This window comes from Podarcis filfolensis (assembly GCF_964270895.1).
Source record: "Podarcis filfolensis genome assembly, chromosome: 6".
In the NCBI taxonomy this organism is placed as follows: Eukaryota; Metazoa; Chordata; class Lepidosauria; order Squamata; family Lacertidae; genus Podarcis; species Podarcis filfolensis.
In genome coordinates this window covers 76,093,520-76,111,527 of record NC_139609.1, presented here as the reverse complement: position 1 = coordinate 76,111,527, position 18,008 = coordinate 76,093,520, and the positions used below count along the sequence as shown (strand labels likewise).

Sequence of the window (18,008 nt, the reverse complement as noted above, 5' to 3'; positions counted from 1 at the left end):
AATACTTTGCTCTGGAAGCAAAGGACCCTCAACCAGCTTTAGCAAGACAGAACTAGAAGTGGCCCTCAATGAGAACATGCCTTGCATTCTAACTGGAAAGATGCATGTAGGCAATGAATGCACATCAGCTGCACATGAGGAATCCCGCTGCCAAAAACAACAGTACTGGGTAAGACTTGAGAAATAAAATATTGAGAAATAAATAAAATAAAAGGAAAATATTATTACCAGACAGCACTCACTGTCATTAAAAAAAATGAAAGGGGAAAAAGCATTATCTCTGAACAACTTTCACTGTGAGAACCCACCACTGAAATACATTCCACTTTCTCAAAACAAACCTCATTTAATAAGACTGCATACTTCACAAGTGTCTTCCTATGCAATTATGTATCTTTCATTCCTGCTACTAACGCTTTAACATTTCTAAACGACACTGCATTCACAGCTCTGGGAATGATCCAGCACTTCTGTGCAGACATCAGGGAGCACAAGGGAACACTGTATCCTGTCTCTGCACCAGTCACAATTCACTGTCCACACACGGGAACCAGAGGGTTAAGGATTGTCACATCACAAGCCTTGAATGGAGGAGGAGGAAAGGGAGATGGACAGACCTGTACTCAGCACCCTCCAGAATCCAGTACTGGTTGCATGGTTGTGCAGATGAAATTCCAACCACCTCCAGAGAACATATATACCACCAGCCGCATTTTACCAGCATGGGATGACCCTCCCTACAAGGTCTCCCAGTATGGGCTTTTTCTGCCTTATGAATGCTCATTATAAAGACACCTATTTCTCCACCAAACACCAGCCTTTAGTAGCTTACCATCATAGTAGAATTTGACATTTTCAGGCACAGGTTCATATGGTGGTGCAAACACAGGGCCTTTGTGTTCCAAGAATTTCCACTTAATACCTTCAGGATAGCGCTCTTCCTCCCACCTTTAAAAAAAAGGGGGTGAGGGTGGGAGAGAGAAACACGTGCTCATTCAAATGCCATATGGATTCAGAATCTACAAATGGGGCATCATGAATGCTAAAATTAGTCAATTCAGCAAATTCAACAATTCATCCTTTCATTTACTCCATTTGCTTCTTTCATTTTTATAATGCCTTTCTGCCAAGACACTCAATATAATTTAGCATATTAGAACAGGAAATGGTACAAAATATTCTCAGCTTCCTTGCCTCTGACTTCCCTGAGAGGATATAGGTCTTTCTTAAGAAGCCCCAGGGAAGGCTGGGGTGGGGCTGCCCCAACAGTTCTCTTAGGACTTGGTGGTCATATTCTTCCTTGCCTGGGCTTCTTCATTTCCACCTTCCCTCAGGGCACATGGGTTTTGTTGTTTCATTTATTCACACAAAACTTCTACTACATTTTAATCTAGAAAGCCAACCCATTGTGCTACACACATTACCCATGTCTGCATTTATCAGCCAGCACTTTCTGACCGCCTCACAAGCAAGACAGTATATTCCAGGCTTCTTCACAAAGAAGCTAGCATTCTTTTTATGTCAGTTTAGATGCATGTCTTACTTGTATACACCACTTGGGGTGTTAGTAAAAGCAACAAGGAGAAGAAATCCCCAGAGTAACCTGCACTAGGGTCAGTGACCTCTCCTGTGGTCAGCAGAGGGAAATGATGATTAATGTTGCTTGAGGTACAGAAATGGCACAGGCCAAACTCATCCCCACTTAGAAGTCTGTTGGGTTGTACTGGCAGCAGGGGATGACACTTTTCTGCAATAACACTAAATCCAAACCTGAAAGGCTCAAATTCTCAGGTACTTGTCATGTCTCTACAGAAAAACCTGAAATAGGCATTTCCGGTACAGGGATTCACAACATATCACCAGTGAGCCATATCTTTCTTCCTAGATTCACTTAGCAACTGACTTATGTGTCTATCTGTATTTCAAGCGGCAGAACTGAAGGTCACATAATATCTTACAGCAGAAGCAGGCACTGGGTAAAGGGCAGGTAGATGCTATTTTAAAAAAGTTTTGTTTTCATTGTGTGTAGAAACATACAGAGAGCAGAGATACTCCTCAAGGTTTTTCTATGGTGTATACCAGGCAGGAAGGGAGAGGATCTTTTAGCTTCCACTTTATTACTGTGTGGAAAGAGCTCTTAGCAACAGTTTTTAAGGTGTCCTGCAGCTATCACACACTGTGTGAAGTAGCTCCAAAAGAAATAGTGGTTGGATGGGGATACAGAAAGATCCTAAAAGATAAAAAGAAACATTGGAAGCAGCCCAAAGTATCATAAATTACCTCCATGCTAGTTTCACCAGCTCTACCACTTGGAAAGAGTTGCTATGACTTAGACCTTAGCCATTTTCACCTCTGGCTATGTGGGAATACAGAGAGACTTTATCTACTACTACAACTAGTGCTGAGAATAATAGCTTGATTCCTCATATTACTTATCTGATAGAAGGTTGGCATTACTCCTCTAAAATCTGATAGAAGGTTGGCATTACTCCTCTAAAACCCTAAACTCTAAAACCCAACCAAACAGGTTTCTTTTAAAACAACTGGCATCTCTCCACCCCCTCAATACCCCCTGGTCTTTCACTCTGTCAGATCCACTTGAGGTGGGGGGGGGCATCACCAGCTGAATAATTACAATTTTCTGGGAGTTAACTGGACAACGTGGGCTAACAGTTTTCATTTGAAAGCAGGATCACTTCAAAAGTGTGGCTGCTGTGCTCCACAGGGTACAAGGGTGGGAGTGGGCAATGGTAAGAACCAGCAAGAAAGCATGGATGAACAACTCTACATTAAGCTTGAGATATCTGCTTGGCCATGTGTTTGTTTTCCCCCTAGAACTCTGACATTTATCAGCTGGTGTTAGGCTGCAAAACAGTGGTGGGAAGACATAGCAGCAATGGCCAATCATGGCTCCCTGACATGTGCACATATTACAATACATTTTTAAAAAATCTATTCCTTACATTCGTACTTTAAATTTTTAAGTACAGAAAAGTAAAGACAGAGTGTCCTGCATTGTAATGGGCATTGTGTTTCATGATGAAACACAGAAACAAGAAGCATAAAGCAAAGGAAAATTAAGGTGAATACCACAAGCTCTTCATCAGAACTATTTTCTATTGAAACTGCCAACAAATTCTCAATGAAAACGATCCTCGGGTTTTGAAGCCATAAAGTATGTTTAAATATCTGCTGGAATGTTTTCACTTAATCAGTTTGTTGACACAGCCTCTCTCCCAGGAGTGTATCTCGAAACACTGGGAGTTGGTTAGCCAAAAGTACAGAACTAAAGAACAAACACCAAAAAGTTATTCAAAACACACTGCTGTACAAAGTGGATTGCAATGCAATACACCATTACGAGACTGTTAGCATTGTGTCCATTTTAAGCAAAATTCAGAATTGATCCAGAAAAGCATGGAGGGATGCCATGCATGGAGTAAGGCCTTGAATTTTCAATCCTAGACAGTTGCTTTCACAGGCTTCTTTTAAAATTCCCTGTGGTATGAGGTAGGCTAATGCTCAGGAATGTTAGAAAAGAAAAGAAAAAGACTAGCTTTACATCCCTGCATATGCCTAAAAAAGGTTGGTTTTTGTGGACTGCAGCCTGTAAGGGTTAACGTTTTGAAGGAAGGCTAAGCGGTATGTTCTTAACACAAAAGCAAGAGTCATGAAGTTTTATAAAGGCTGATTCTCTTGCAAAAGGCATACTAGTTTGGAAGGTAAGAAAATAAGCAGAACTACAAAAAGTATTATTATGGTTCAAAGGAGGTAAGCTTTCAACTGTTAGATTCGTCAACTAAAGCTTCAGTGGATTAATTAGTAGAGTCCAACTTTAAAATTAGGTGCCAAGCTATTTTTTGCGGGGCTGAGAAATAGGAATGTTTCAAAAACTTTCCTTGGAAGTTTTCAAGCAGAAGTTGGAAGGCCATCTGTCATGGATGCTTTAGTTGAGATTCCTGCATTGCAAGGAATTCAACAAAATGACACTCAAGGTCCCTTTCCAGTTCTAAGATTCTATGATTTCACCTGTTCTAAAATGATGAGGCAGTGTTTTCTATCCCTTGATAAAAAGGTGCAGACTGAGGGGGTCCACTTGCTAGTATAATTCAAGGGACCATTGGTCTGGCTGCCTCAGCAACAGGGACACATTCCCTTAGTCTAAGCAACTGCTAACTGTAAGAACAAATGAAGATAAGAGCCCTGCTAGATCAGATTAAAAGCACCAGCCTGTTCCAGTCTATGGGAAACCCACAAGCAGAACCAGATTGCAGCAACACTGTTCACACTTCTGATTCCCAGCAACTGGTATAAATGAGACAGGGCTAATAATCCTTGATAGACTGAAGCTCTGTGAACAATAGCATCATGAATAATGAACAGTGGCTGTGAGCCAGTGTTTAAAAAATATACTTAAGTGAAGTGTAGAGGGCTTTTTGAATGAACATTTTCACTGCTCCTAGCTGGCAATTTTTGCTGAGCAAATATAACTTTATGAAATCAGCAAAGTGCTAGTTGTAAACTTCACTTAATTTTTGTGATACATTTGCTGCTAGTGAAATTGATATTAACAGAAAACAAAAAACTACCGTTAAACGTTCCATCTAATACGTTCCATCTAATACCAGATAGACATGCCACCCAATTATTAACCTAAATAATCCTTAACTAGTTGAGAGCTCGAACTGGGGTTTTCCTTTTCCCTCTAAAATGGAAGATAATCCTGTTTGCAGCTTTGAAGTCCAACCACAAAGAGTTTTCAGTCAGCATTTTTTCAGATGTAAGAGGAAGCAGCCAACCACAGGCTGAAATATCAGAGGTGTGTTACCATTTCCATTTCTGCTCCTCTTCTTTTTTTGTTTTCTTCTTCTTCATGTCTCCTTCAGGAGGCTTCTTATCTTTGCTCTTTATTTTCTTGGGTTTGATATCCTGAAAAGAGATTTTTTTAAAGAGAGAGACGCTATACAGGGAGTAGTTTTACAAGATACTCTTACATTTTAAAACAAATAAATTTTGTAAGAAACCATTTGAAATTTGCTTCTCACAAAAATGGCCCTTGGTCTGAATCAAACTACTTATTCAGTTTCCTACCGATGGCAAGGAATTATCAATTAACATGCAGAGTGTATCATGGTATGACATAAACAAATTGGCAAAGTCATATACAGGAGGCAGAGAGAAGTGAAAGGGCATTATGTAGAGAAAAAAGGAGATGAGGACCACTTAGCCTAAGGATGGAGGAGGAGTTGCAACTTTGTGGCGAGCAGAGCCCAGCCACCAGTATGCTCTCTGCATGAATCTAGCCAAAAATCAGGATCTCTACATACTGATCTTAACATGTACTCTAGATCGAGACATCGTGTATTTTTTTGGTTACTGTTTTCAGATGAATGCTAAATTGGATATTCTAAGCAAAATAAAGTGTTCTTTCTCCACAGTTGTCTCCACAACCTGTTATTACCCCAGAGATCCAGAAAATATAAATTCAACCAAACCTCCTCTTCTTCCTGTTTCCGCTTCTTTGATTTTTTTATATCTTCAGTTTTGATCTTCTTGGGTTTGTAGTCGACACTGAAACAGATCCAACAATTGTAAACAAATCATTTATTTCCAGTTCCGGATTTTATTACTCTCACCCTCCACACACAAATGTTGCCACTGTGCTGCTTATGGCCTGCATTCCAAAAGCACCAACACCCCAATTCTTGTAGCTCAGATAAAACCTGCTGCTTGACTTTAAGTTATACGTTTCCTGAAGCCCCTTCCGTAAGAACAGATACAGCTACTTTCCAGCGTCTGTAGACAAATGCCAGTTCTCTACCTGTGCTGCACACACACTGACACCATATTATGCATGGCTGCTGCAGAATACTATCAAGAAATAAAATCTGCTATTTTTGTATTTGACGCAAACTGTTGCCCCTCATTTGCACTGATCGCTTTTCTTCTCTTTGCTGTTGCAGGACTGGGGGAGGGGGGAGTTTAAATTCCCTTTGCAGCAGAAATGGGTTACACTAGTAGGACGACTGATGATGGCCCTGACCCAGTGTGAATCCCAGGCACCTAGTGGTCCCAGATGGAATAGCGGGATCCAGATGAGCACTGTAATACACACATCAGGTCCACAGTTGCTTCCGTATTAACATCTTCCTTGCAGGATCAAGGCAATTCACTATAGAAGACAGCTGGGGTTCACAAAGCACTATTAACACTCACTATTCATTCGGTCCTTAACATTTTGTCTTACTCATTATTCTTTTGTTTTATAAAAGCATTTGTCAGCTACCTTTCAAAAGATCAAGGCCGCTTACATAAAATGAAAACAAACAAAAAACTACGCTATTAGAAAAAAAGGTAAACCCCCCAGAATGTGGTCCTCCCTCAAGGGTAATTAAAAGCATTCACTTTTCACTGAGTGGCATGATGATGTCTGAATGACAACTGATATCCGGAATGGGCAAAAGAACTTAAGCCCTTAAATCCATTGATTTCAATGGGTCTACTCTGAGTTATGACTTAGCAAGTTACTATAGTTGCTTCCTATAGACAGATCCAAATGTTCCATTATTCCCACTTTTCACTGTAGGTAATGTTCACAAGCTACTCACTCATCATCCTCTCGGGGTCTCTTTAGCGGCTTATAGTCTTCTTTGTAGTAGCCATCGTCATCCATTTCTTCCTTAATACGAGGTGGGCTAGAGAGAAAAAGAAATGAGTTATTTAGTCAAGAACATGACTACTAAGCTTCGGCTTGTAGCCTGACTTCACCTACCACTTCAACCCACGCGAGGAGAACTCTCTCATTATCCCTGCCATATTTAGAGTTGAACAGGATGTGTGACTTTCATATAGTTTCAGCTAAACTGAAAATGTAACACCATATTGCAGGGCTGGTGGGGTTCTGCCCACCAAACCCCTCCAGATATTGATGTCAGCAAAAAAGAAAATTAAAATAAACATGCTGGAAAGTAGATCCCAACACCCTGGTGGAGATACAAATAACTCCCCGCTTCTTAGCTGATCTGTGTATGGTTTCCTCCAAACTCTCCCCCATAATACCCTACTATGTTTCTATATTCCTCCAGCTGTACCATTTTGGGAAGCTCTGATTTAAATTAAGGCTGCATAGAAAAATGAGGGAAAAAATCCTACAACAATGAGACAATGGATTACAAACCCTGAACACAAACTTGTAGATGTTAGCAAGTATTAAGTGTTAAAGATGTGTCAGATTCAAACTACTTGATTGCTTTTTAGTTACAACAATTCAAGTTTTAAATTTGTTTTAATAAATCTACTCTCCCTGAAATATCCACACACTGGATATTGGGATATTCCATAATATAAATTACTAGTTCTATTTTGTTTTACCTACAGGTATGCATGGCATTTTTGTACGGTGTGTGTGTGTGTGTGGGGGGGGTATTCTTATTTAAAGAGAATTTGTGGCTTGCCCTTCCAGTGAAAACACGGTGGGTCAAAGCATATAAAGCAATGTAACAAAAAGTGGCTGTGTTCAAACATCACATTGACCCAGACTTCCTACCTTATCATGGTTTATCAGGAATGAGCAGCATGCTAATGCACACTGCCTGATCTCACAGCTGGAAAAACTCAGCAGCGCTGGCAAATACACCTCTACAGTTACGGGGAACAAATGCATGCTGCTAAAGGAGCCATCTTGATGGAAGTCACTTTACAAAGCTACTCAGGAGACCACATTTCAGCCACTGAAAGCTAATTTATTGAGCTGACTCTAAAAATACATTTTTTCCAAAGGCTAAAATTCTGCAGCTATTTTGCAACGAAGATTGCGTTCTGTGGAATACAAAAGATCTTAGAGCTGCAGTCTGCTTGGATGTTTCAGTGCAGTGCAAACTCCACAAAACCCAAAACACTGCAAGCAATGAGGTCACCTTCTGCAGTGCCATCTCTCTTCTAAAAAGATGTAGCCTGATCTGCTTTCCACTTCAAATATCTAACACAGATAAGATCAGCTGGTAATAAAAGACAGCAGAGTAAAATACTTGTGCAAGGAATGCTAGTATTTTAAAGTACAAAGGCACTGCAGATTTTAAAGGCTGTGTTTTAAATCAATCCAGCATCATGCCTCTAAATGCAGGAGATTGCTAGAAACAGGCTGCATGATAGTGGAAAAGTCTGGTGTCAGTTCCACGAGGTATTTACGCTGAGCATAACTGCTGCTGGCTTTCTGACAAGCGGGTTTTACATTCTTAAGATTGCAGTTCCTAGAAATACCAAGAGGGGTCCTTGCTTTCTTCTACTATGAATCAAGCAGTTTATATATGCTTGAATACTGTTTTAGAAACAGTGCACAGGAGGAACAACTTTAGTTTGACCCTAAATTCCCAGTTCTTCTACCAAGCGTTTGATATTGATAGGGAAGAACTTTAAAAGTTTATGTTATTTTGGAGTCTTTATCAGGGCCAAGAAGGTTCTATGTCTACATTGGATTAAAAAAGAGAAGGGCATAAGAGAATCCTTTACAATCTTATTCCTGTCCATATAGCTGGACTGGTTTTTAACACCAAAAAAGCTTCCCCATCTTTGGTTTTAGGTTTTCTTTATGCCAACAGAAAAGAGGATCCCAGAACTCTCAGGGATCCCACTGAGAGAAATTCCACTCATCTTCTGGGTACAAGTCAAAACTAAAAATCTAACAGTCTTCTTCACACAAGGCTCCCAGCTGCATACCTGGAGAAGCCATTTTCTTTTTCCTTCTTTATTTTCACTTCACCAGATGATTTACTCTGAAAACAGAAGTGAGAGCTGGTTAGCACTGTCATATCTTCCCTGTGCATTCAAATGTAACTGACAAAAGACCCTTGTACCAGGAGCAAGTGCACCTCCAGCTATTCCTCAGAAATGCTTTCAGCATTATTGGATCCGGCCAATCCCAAATACGTGCTCTGTCCTGCTATTTTCCTATCTATCTATCTATCTATCTATCTATCTATCTATCTATCTATCTAGATGTTCTCCCGAAGTTTTTCCTTTTGTCTGGCCACAACTGCAGAATTTGCTATCAACTCCTTAGCTTATTTAGACAAGGCTTCTGCTTGTACTGTTACACTGCATAATTATGCACTTTGCCCAGACATGAACAGATGGGATAGGAAAATTCTCAAGGTACTGTCTGTCCCTCTTCTGTCTGTCAAGGCTGGGCTAAGGTGTGCACCTGCATTGGTGCAATGTTTGTAATATCCTGCATCAAGTAACCTACAGAATCCCTCCTCATTTGGAACACAATGTGTGCTGAAATTCAGCCTGTAGCTGCTATGAAGTTTAACATGACTTTTATTATGACAAGTTTACAACAGCCATTTAAACAGACGCATAGTGATGTCATCTAACACCTAATGCCACGGCTCTTATACTCATAGCCTTGAGTTTCTGTTGAAACTGTATGTGGGATTTGACTTGCAAAACAGCTTAAAAATGTCAAAAATGTGAAGCTGCTCGCGTCTTTATCCACAACAAAAGCCCAGTCCAAAGCAGTGCCATTCAGCCCCACCACCATCCTGTACCTTTTCTTCCTTTCGTTTCTCCTTGTCTCTATCTTTGTGTTTGTCTTTGTGTTTGTCGTGTTTCTCTGAACTGCCATCTTTGTGTTTGGTTTTCTCCTTCTCTTTGTGTTTCTTCTCCGAGGAATCTTTGTGCTCACTGGAAGATACAAGAGTCAGTTGGGACAGGATCGGTAGCAACGACCAAGCGGATTGACACGCCAAGCCCTAGAAAATTTTCTATTAATATGAAGAATCACACAACTGTAGCAATAAGGAACATAGTAAAGTCAAGATGCCTCGGGGACACCACAGACTAATGCATTTTCGCCTGAAGGAGTTTCAGCAATGTATGTGCACTGTTCAGTACACCTTAAACCCTGGACTAACATCTTGGCATTTATGCTTTTAACAGCAGACATTAACTGGAACCTTCAGTGGATTTGTCCCCCTACTGAGACGGGGTAAAAAGAAGACAAACCCTGTAGTTATAAAACCAAACATCATATTTATGGCTCATATTGGTATTGATAAATTTATTAGACGAGAGAAACAGAGGGACAAAGCATTTAAGCAATGGGCTGTGGTTCACTCAATTCAGTCACTAGAAGAGCCAGAAACTGAGCTCAGGAGTGCTTTCATGTCTAGTTACATGCTCCTCCTGTTAGTGCATTTTAGAAACCAATGATACTTGCGCCATATGACCTTTGCCAAGCCTCACTTCTTCCCTCCTCACCAGTGGCCTGTTTCACTTATGAGGGGGAGAACAAATGGAACGTATATTAAGGCTAAAAAAAATGATGGGTTTTCATTACATCAGAAAGAAAATGTCTCTACAGTCATACCTCGGGATAAATACGCTTCAGGTTGAGCACTTTCGGGTTGCACTCCGCAGCAACCAGGAAGTAATGGAGTGCATTACTTCCGGGTTTCGCCCCTCGCGCACACGGTCAAAATGACGTCACGCGCATGCGCGGAAGCGGCGAAACGCGACACGTGCAGGCGCATCTTATGTTCTGTTCGGGATGCGAACGGGGCTCCGGAATGGATCCCGTTCGCATCCTGAGGTACCACTGTAATTATATTCTAATCCCAAAATCAAAACAAAACCCAGTCTCTTTAGAAAGTGGCCCATTTCCCAATTAACTATTCAGTGGCTGCTTAGACCACAATAATCAGAATTAAACTTGCAGATTACAGAGATAAATTGTTGAAAAACCCTTGAAGATGTGGTATATCCTGCTAGGGAAAGATTTAAGGCTCATGTGTGATTACATTATATCCAGGCACATGATAAAGAAAGCAGCTCTTAGAGAACTCCAACATTGCATTTTGAGAAGTCAACTGCAGCCTTCTCCTATTACACTCATTAGGTTTCCTTACTTCATTATCCTGACCCTCTTGCCCCTCAATGACTCTGCAAGCTAAGTACTCTGGATTCCCCTTTCATTCCTCCCACTTGCTAGTGGCACTCTATTTCTTATGGTTTGATTCTCAGCTCCCACAAGCCCTTCCAATATGACTTACTGCTTCTTGAATCTGGAAAATTCTCTGTTCCTAATGTAGAGACACATACCACAATAAAGTCAAATAAGCAACTATATTTATTACATTTTTATTCTGCCCATATCCTAATAATATTTTTAATGTACTTTTTCTTGGTTTTAATGAATGTATGGTATAGTTTGTTTTTTGTAAAGTTGATTTAAGTTGCCTGCGACAAGAAAAAGTATCTAATGAACTTAAATAACAACAACAATATAGAACAAGTGCATGTGCTGCCTCCCCATATTTCAGCTCACTACCACTCTGAAAAGGTTAGACTAGTGATCACCTCTGCTCATCAAATTAACTTGATGACCAAGTGGGGATTTGAACCTGGGTCTCCCCAGGTCTGGTTAAACACTATATAATACCAGCCTTCAGCGTCATATACCTTCTCCAAATGCCCATAAAACATTTAGTCCTTTTAAAAATGGGATGCAATTTCTTTGGATTTTTGAGTCACTTCATCATTTAAGTATTTAAGACAAGAACCACTACATATAAAGAAATCATATTTACCAAATACAAAAAGTTGGAATTTCTAATACAATCTTCTGTTCCCCACAGTGGCCAACCTTTTTCGGTCCACATAATTTATTTCAACAACCCAACTTTCATAAAATGGAAAGCCCACTTGTTACAACATCTAATAAACTTAAACTGGCTAACAGTATTTTTATTTCACTTTTGTTTTATGCAATTGTGACACACACCCCCTTTCATGAAAATGATGCTGTAAAGGTTAAGTTACATAACTTCATATCTAACAATCAGGTCTGACTTTTGCTGTCTGTTTGCCTGTTGCAAAGCAAGCAGATGCTGAATTAGGAATGCCTAAATGTCATCCGCTCCTTGCTTGGAGGACAGAGAATATACTTCTTTCTACCCATTCATGGTTTATTGTCTAGAGAAACTTGCACATTTCATGGGTTCCCAACCTCTATTGCTTCAACAGAAAGAGAAAATAGGAAAGAGAAAAAGAAAAATAAAGGGGGAAAATGTACAGATGCTGTAAAGAATTAAGAGAGGATCAATACTAGCCTGGCTAAGTATGCTAGTTTATTAACCAATGTTAAGCCAGAGTTGTATGATGTAGTTTGGGTACAACAGGGAATAGGTTTAATGAAGTCAGGATTGTTGCACCGAACAGAGTGTTGATAGTGAAAAGGGAAGAGACCTCTTAAAACCATGGTTTATAAAACAATGGATAATCATCAAAACCTGGCCACTATAATGGAGGTTAATTGCTACTATGCTGTGCTCCAACAGACATGGACACCAGCAAAACGTAACAGTTTTTAATTGCAGGAACACAACAAATTTTTAGCCAGCTTTTAGTCATGGCACATTAAAGATTCTTCACATTTTTCTACTGCTAAAACATCCTCTGATCTTTTTTTCATTACTTCTACCTGGGTGTATTAAATACAACTGACACGAATTCTTGTCACCTGCAGCACTACAATCAGTTCCCCTACTTCAGTCACAAACACATGCACCCCACAGCTATACAAATTGACAAGTAAAAAAGACAGACACAGTAAGAACTTTCCTGGTAACAAATACCTATTTAGAGAACATACACATACAAAATGTCACCACAAGCAAACTTCTCAACGGGGGAAAAAAGAGATTTAATTTGCATGACAGCAGAAAATAGGAAAAAAACCACCAACAAATGGTATGTGTCTCTGAAGAAAAAAACTCACAGACCAGTACAGCCTCTAATAAATGAAGGTAAGCAAATGTGTCATTTAACTTAATATCGTTTTGTAATCAGACAATAACTATTTGGAGCACCTCACATCAAGACATAAGCCCTCATTTTAAATGATGCCTGTTTGTTATGAATAAGATTGGTCACCCAGCTTATGTGCCAAAATAAAAAATAAAAAAATAAAAAGATTGCCATCCTGTGAAAGAGAGGACATAATTTCCCCCATTTGACAGGTGGGAAATGGATGATATGGGGATGGCAACCTGGATCATACGTCAGCCTGAGATCAGGCAATACAGTTGACTCAAATCTACACTGCAATCCAGTCCTTGCTTTAAAAAGCATGTTCAGCATGTGCAAATAATCTCCTGCTGGCACAGACAAAAACTAATAAGGTGGTGTTTTGCTGCCTGAGGCAAAAAAGCCCCGGTTCTACATACAGAGGCCAAGCAGATTGGCAGCTGGATCTATCAGTGGTAATAGGATAGTGTCTTCCATGGCTCTTGAGGGCACCATGCTAATTGAGAGGATTCAGGACAGGCTGTTGGCACAAACAGCTCTATCCTTCAATACAGGGGAATGCTGTCCCTCAGCATCTACCACCCGAAGCAGCAACCCCACTCTGCCTAATGGTAGGGCCAGCCCTGGCTCTCCTGCGCAAGCTCTGGAATTCCTTCTTCCACCAAGGTTCAGAACAAGTAAGGAAGCTTGCAGGGCAAGTTACCGTACAAAATTACTTTGGCCTTTTCCAAGAAGAGAACACTGCAGCTGCATTCATTGCTTAATTCTCAACCTGGCCAACAGGCACAGACTACCCTTTCGGAAAGCTTACCTTCTGTAGTAGGCAAAGCAACTGGCCCTAGTGCAGGCTTCCTCAAACTCGGCCCTCCAGATGTTTTTGGCCTACAACTCCCACGATCCCTAGCTAGCAGGACCAGTAGTCAGGGATGATGGGAAATGTAGTCCCAAAACATCTGGAGGGCAAAGGTTGAGGAAGCCTGCCCTAGTGTAACACAGTTATCTTCCCAGATGTAGGACAGCAGTGTGTTGCAGCTACTTTTACTCCTCAGCCTGGGGCAGGATGATAATGAATGGTTAGTTGTTTCCTGACAGCCTCTCCTTCAGCTAGATCATAGTAAAGGACACTCTGCTCCCTTCAAACATCAGCTCACAGCTTGCCACCAAAAGCTGCATTACGTAGCTTCCCCTCTGAATCATGAAGGATGGATCACGTCTATGCACAAATCAGGTTTAGAGACTGTTGCACGAATCAGTCTTCACTCATAGCTGAGCTGGGATCACAACTTTTATTATTTTATATTTATATCCCACCTTTCCTCCAAGTTGTTCAAGGCAGCATACCTGGTCTCCCCTCCTTCATTTTATCCTTGAAACAACTCTATAAGGGCCTTAATAGCCTAATGTCTAATGACGTGGTTTTTAAGTGTTGTCTACAGAATTCTTATTCCGACAGAGTGCATAAGACAACATGCAACTGGTGTAAAGACTGAAAATTGGTGGTGGTTCTTTTTGCAGGGGAGGCACTACTCCACTCTGTGGTCCACCAAAGTGGAGGACTCAGATTCAGCACAGGAATCTGAAAGGTTCTTTTGGCCAATTATGTGTGGAGAAGCATGGTAGAGCTAGAAAACAATATTTTTGCTCCTATGAAGTATTTTACTCTGTGTTTGCATCTGTTTCTGCTCCATGTTCCTTGTTTTCATAAAAGCTTTTGATTTGATTCACAGGAAGCGAAGTATTTTGATGATTTATTCTGAGATGTACTTAAAAAAAAACCTCTGCAAAAAGCACTTTACTTTATTAGTAGATTGATGCACAGCTATTCCTTCAGGAAGTGTTTCCTTCAAGTAGGCATCACTGTACTCTCTGGAAATTGCTCACAACATTAATGGCATTGCTAGAGTTAAGACGTAGCTTCTTGTTTGGAGATGAACTAAACAAAACAAAAAAACAACAACTGCACTGAATATGACATAGGAAGCCACTCTGAGCCTAATCCTTGTGGCACTTATGTATTGTAAAAAGTGACAGAATTTCTTCACTGATTTACCATATTCCTGTTATACAAAGTGGGGAATGTGCACCTCCCCTACTTGCCCTCTCAGCATGCCTGTCCCAGACATCACCAGACAACTTCTAAATATGGTACATGAATCCAACCCTAAAGCACATGGGCCAAGATTGCAAGAGCAATATCCTAGAAAAAATCTGAATTAAATGCATGATCCAAGTTATGCAGTCAGTTCACGTTGAGCCCCCATATAGGCGATCTGCGGCATAAGAGGCAGGATACACTCATATGCTTGATCACCTCGACACACAGGGGAGCCATCTCAGTATACACTTCCTGATTTGAAGTGCTTCAAATTGCAAATATTATGTTCTCAATGAATCTATTATAATTGTATCATGCCCATTACACAGTGCATGCTTGGATGGGACAAGGCAATTTATTGTGTCTACTCAGAAGTAAGTACTACTGAATTGAATAAGGTAAAGGGGCACAGTGTGCCTTCAAGAAAGAGCCAAAGTACTGTGTTAGTCAGTGCAGGAAATCATCATGAATAGGTAGCCAGATAAGGAATACAAGGTGATTGGTATATAAATATGTTCATTTAAAAAGCCTCTAAGGTTTAGGAAACAGTAAAATATGAATACAATTACTAAGCAATCATACTTGAAAAGCTCTACATACCATAATTAATTTGTCTGCATATAAATTCTAACTAAGAGCTCCTCACTTGGGCAGAACTGTCACACAAGATTCATTGAATGGATAATTCATTGAATGGACACAAGTAAACACCTGTATGATGAATAAGGTGCTACATGTGCTACAGCCTGTGGCACTGTCTACCCCTTATCCACTGTGTTCTCACTAATAATAATAATAATAATAATAATAATAATAATAATAATTTATTATTTACACCCCACCCATTTGGCTGGGTTTTTTGCTCCCCTTCTAAGGTATATATATTATCTTTTGGAAGGCTGCAATGTGATTGAGATTATAGACAAGAAATACATTGAAGTAATGAGCCAAAAGCCAAGCAGGTTTTGCATTATGCTATGCAAAAAGTCCTGTTCTAAAAAGCTGTAAACACTCCAATGTGGGTGGAGGAGAGAAGAGAGTTTCACAACAATTTAGCAACATTTGGAAGCACAAGGTGAAACACCACCCCCATTCCCTGCAAAGTGTGTTAATTAGCATTGCTGGGATTTAAGCAACCAGTAAAGTGTGCAACAGCTTAGCCAAGACATTTACAGCCTCTGCCTCCAAGGTATATGAATGTTATAAGTTTTGGAGCTATGTTGGCTCAGAAATATCTCCCATCTATCACAAATTGGAACATGAAATGGTTTATTAAAATGTATTCAAGTTTAGAAAAAAGCACAAAAGGGATCAAGGTGTTAAACTTGTTAAAAGGTTAAATTTGTGTAACTGTTTAGGTACAAAATAAGGCTATGTGAATAAAAGGGAGGGCAGTCATATATACCATAGAATGGCAGCCCCATCATTTGATATCTGGAAGTTATTCACAGGTTTTAACCTCAGTAACATTAACTTACATGTAACTTGGTTAACCCCCAAACAGTAGCAAAATAGCTGTCTTGAATTTACCATTTCAAGTGTCACTTTATGACTTGAGAAGATTATTAAAACAAGAGTTCCAATGAGAATGGCCACCAATTTATGTGGAGACCTTTGAAGTAGGGAAAGGAAGCCAAGTACCAAAGGACTGCTATGCCTATCAAGAGCAAGCACTATTGGCTTTAATTTGTGGTGAACTACCTTGCATCTCCTGCAAAGTTAAAGAGTATGTGAACAAAAGTGACTAAAGCAGGCTTCTTGCCTTGCCCAATACTTAGGCCAGCCAATGTACTTATTGGCATAGTAGACACAATATTATCTGACCAACAACAGCCTGACTGGGTTAGCCAATCTCTGAGACTGCATCATATCCACATCTCCCCCAACTATGGCTGGAAACAGCTGAGAAGTATGCCAATAGCCCAATCAGATGGGATCACATGAAGCAAGTGCAATGCGTGCCACCTCCCCAGTAGCCAGCTGACAAGCACTCTGACTGTAATCTTGCAACCCCGTTCACATGTTTCCAGGCCTAGTTTTGCATGTCAGGACAACAAACCTGCTGACAACAACCAGCAATCTCACCTGTTACTGTGCTTAGATTTCTCTCGATCTTTGTCTTTGTCCTTCTTGTGCTCTTTGTGTCTGTGTTCCCGCTCTTTGTGTTTATCTTTATGTTTGTGAGAATCTGAAAGCAAGAGAACAGAGAAACGAATTAGGAAATCGCTGAGAAGCTATGACAATTTCTACTAAGCAGCTTTTTATTGGCTGCCACAAATATGCAACCTAAACATCCCAGTAGCAGTGATGTACATCACTTCACTATATGTATGAAACTGGCACCAGGCAAACCCATGTGCATCCTCTACTGCAGGGGTCCTCAACTTTTGGGGGGGCAATGGGCCTTGGAAGTGCCAAGAGAAGGGTTTTTTAAATAGTTTTTAATGCTGTAACCTGCCCTGGGACTTTTTGATGAAGGGCAGGAAATGAAATGAAATAAACAAATAGTCTGAGGACCTCACCCTACATGACTGTTTCTCTCTGCTTCTCTCTGAAAATAAGCCCAAATCTATTGGTATTATGTTCCCTGACATTTTACAGACAGGCACCTCTCCTCTCCTGGGAGAGACAAGTTAGTATTTCTGGTGCATGGAAAGTGACAAAAAAGTACAGGGGGGAAAGGTTTAAATGAAGTGTGCAGGTTCATCCATGTACCAACCTGTGGAAAAAACTAGCAAAGGATCAACACAGTACAGTGGACGCTCAGGTTGCGAAAGTGATCCGTGCGGGAGGCACGTTCGCAACCCGCAGCGTTCACAACCCGCAGCACTGCGTCTGCGCCAAAACCCAGAAGTAACCTGTTCCAGTACTTCCAGCTTCGGCACGGTGCACAACCCAAAAACACGCAACCTGAAGTGTCTGTAACCCGAGGTATGACTGTACTCAGGACTTCCCTACTCAAGTAGATAAACCATATTGCCCCCAAGCGTAAAACTTTGCAAATATTAAAGGTGTTTTGGTGTCCTGTTCTCTTCCACATGACATTTAAAATAATTGGTGCTCCCTCCCTCCGCTACATACAAACACGAACACACAGCACCGCACA

The 18,008-nt window shown here is 40.5% G+C and overlaps 1 protein-coding gene and 1 long non-coding RNA gene across 2 annotated transcripts in view; one reads left to right on the top strand and one right to left on the bottom strand.

Moving 5' to 3' along the window:
- Positions 1 to 18,008, bottom strand: part of TOP1 (DNA topoisomerase I) — a 73,115-nt gene that overhangs the window by 21,111 nt on the left and 33,996 nt on the right. Inside the window, exons 3-9 of the mRNA XM_083618577.1 lie at positions 16,988 to 17,090; positions 9,549 to 9,684; positions 8,716 to 8,771; positions 6,609 to 6,695; positions 5,496 to 5,571; positions 4,829 to 4,929; positions 833 to 948 (exon numbers count right to left, since the gene is read on the bottom strand). Of these exons, the coding sequence (XP_083474703.1) occupies positions 833 to 948; positions 4,829 to 4,929; positions 5,496 to 5,571; positions 6,609 to 6,695; positions 8,716 to 8,771; positions 9,549 to 9,684; positions 16,988 to 17,090 (675 nt within the window). The remainder of the gene's footprint in view (positions 1 to 832; positions 949 to 4,828; positions 4,930 to 5,495; positions 5,572 to 6,608; positions 6,696 to 8,715; positions 8,772 to 9,548; positions 9,685 to 16,987; positions 17,091 to 18,008) is intronic.
- Positions 956 to 3,550, top strand: LOC310764881. The gene is made up of 2 exons (XR_014549315.1): positions 956 to 2,446; positions 2,479 to 3,550. It is a non-coding gene; the product is annotated as an uncharacterized lncRNA (long non-coding RNA).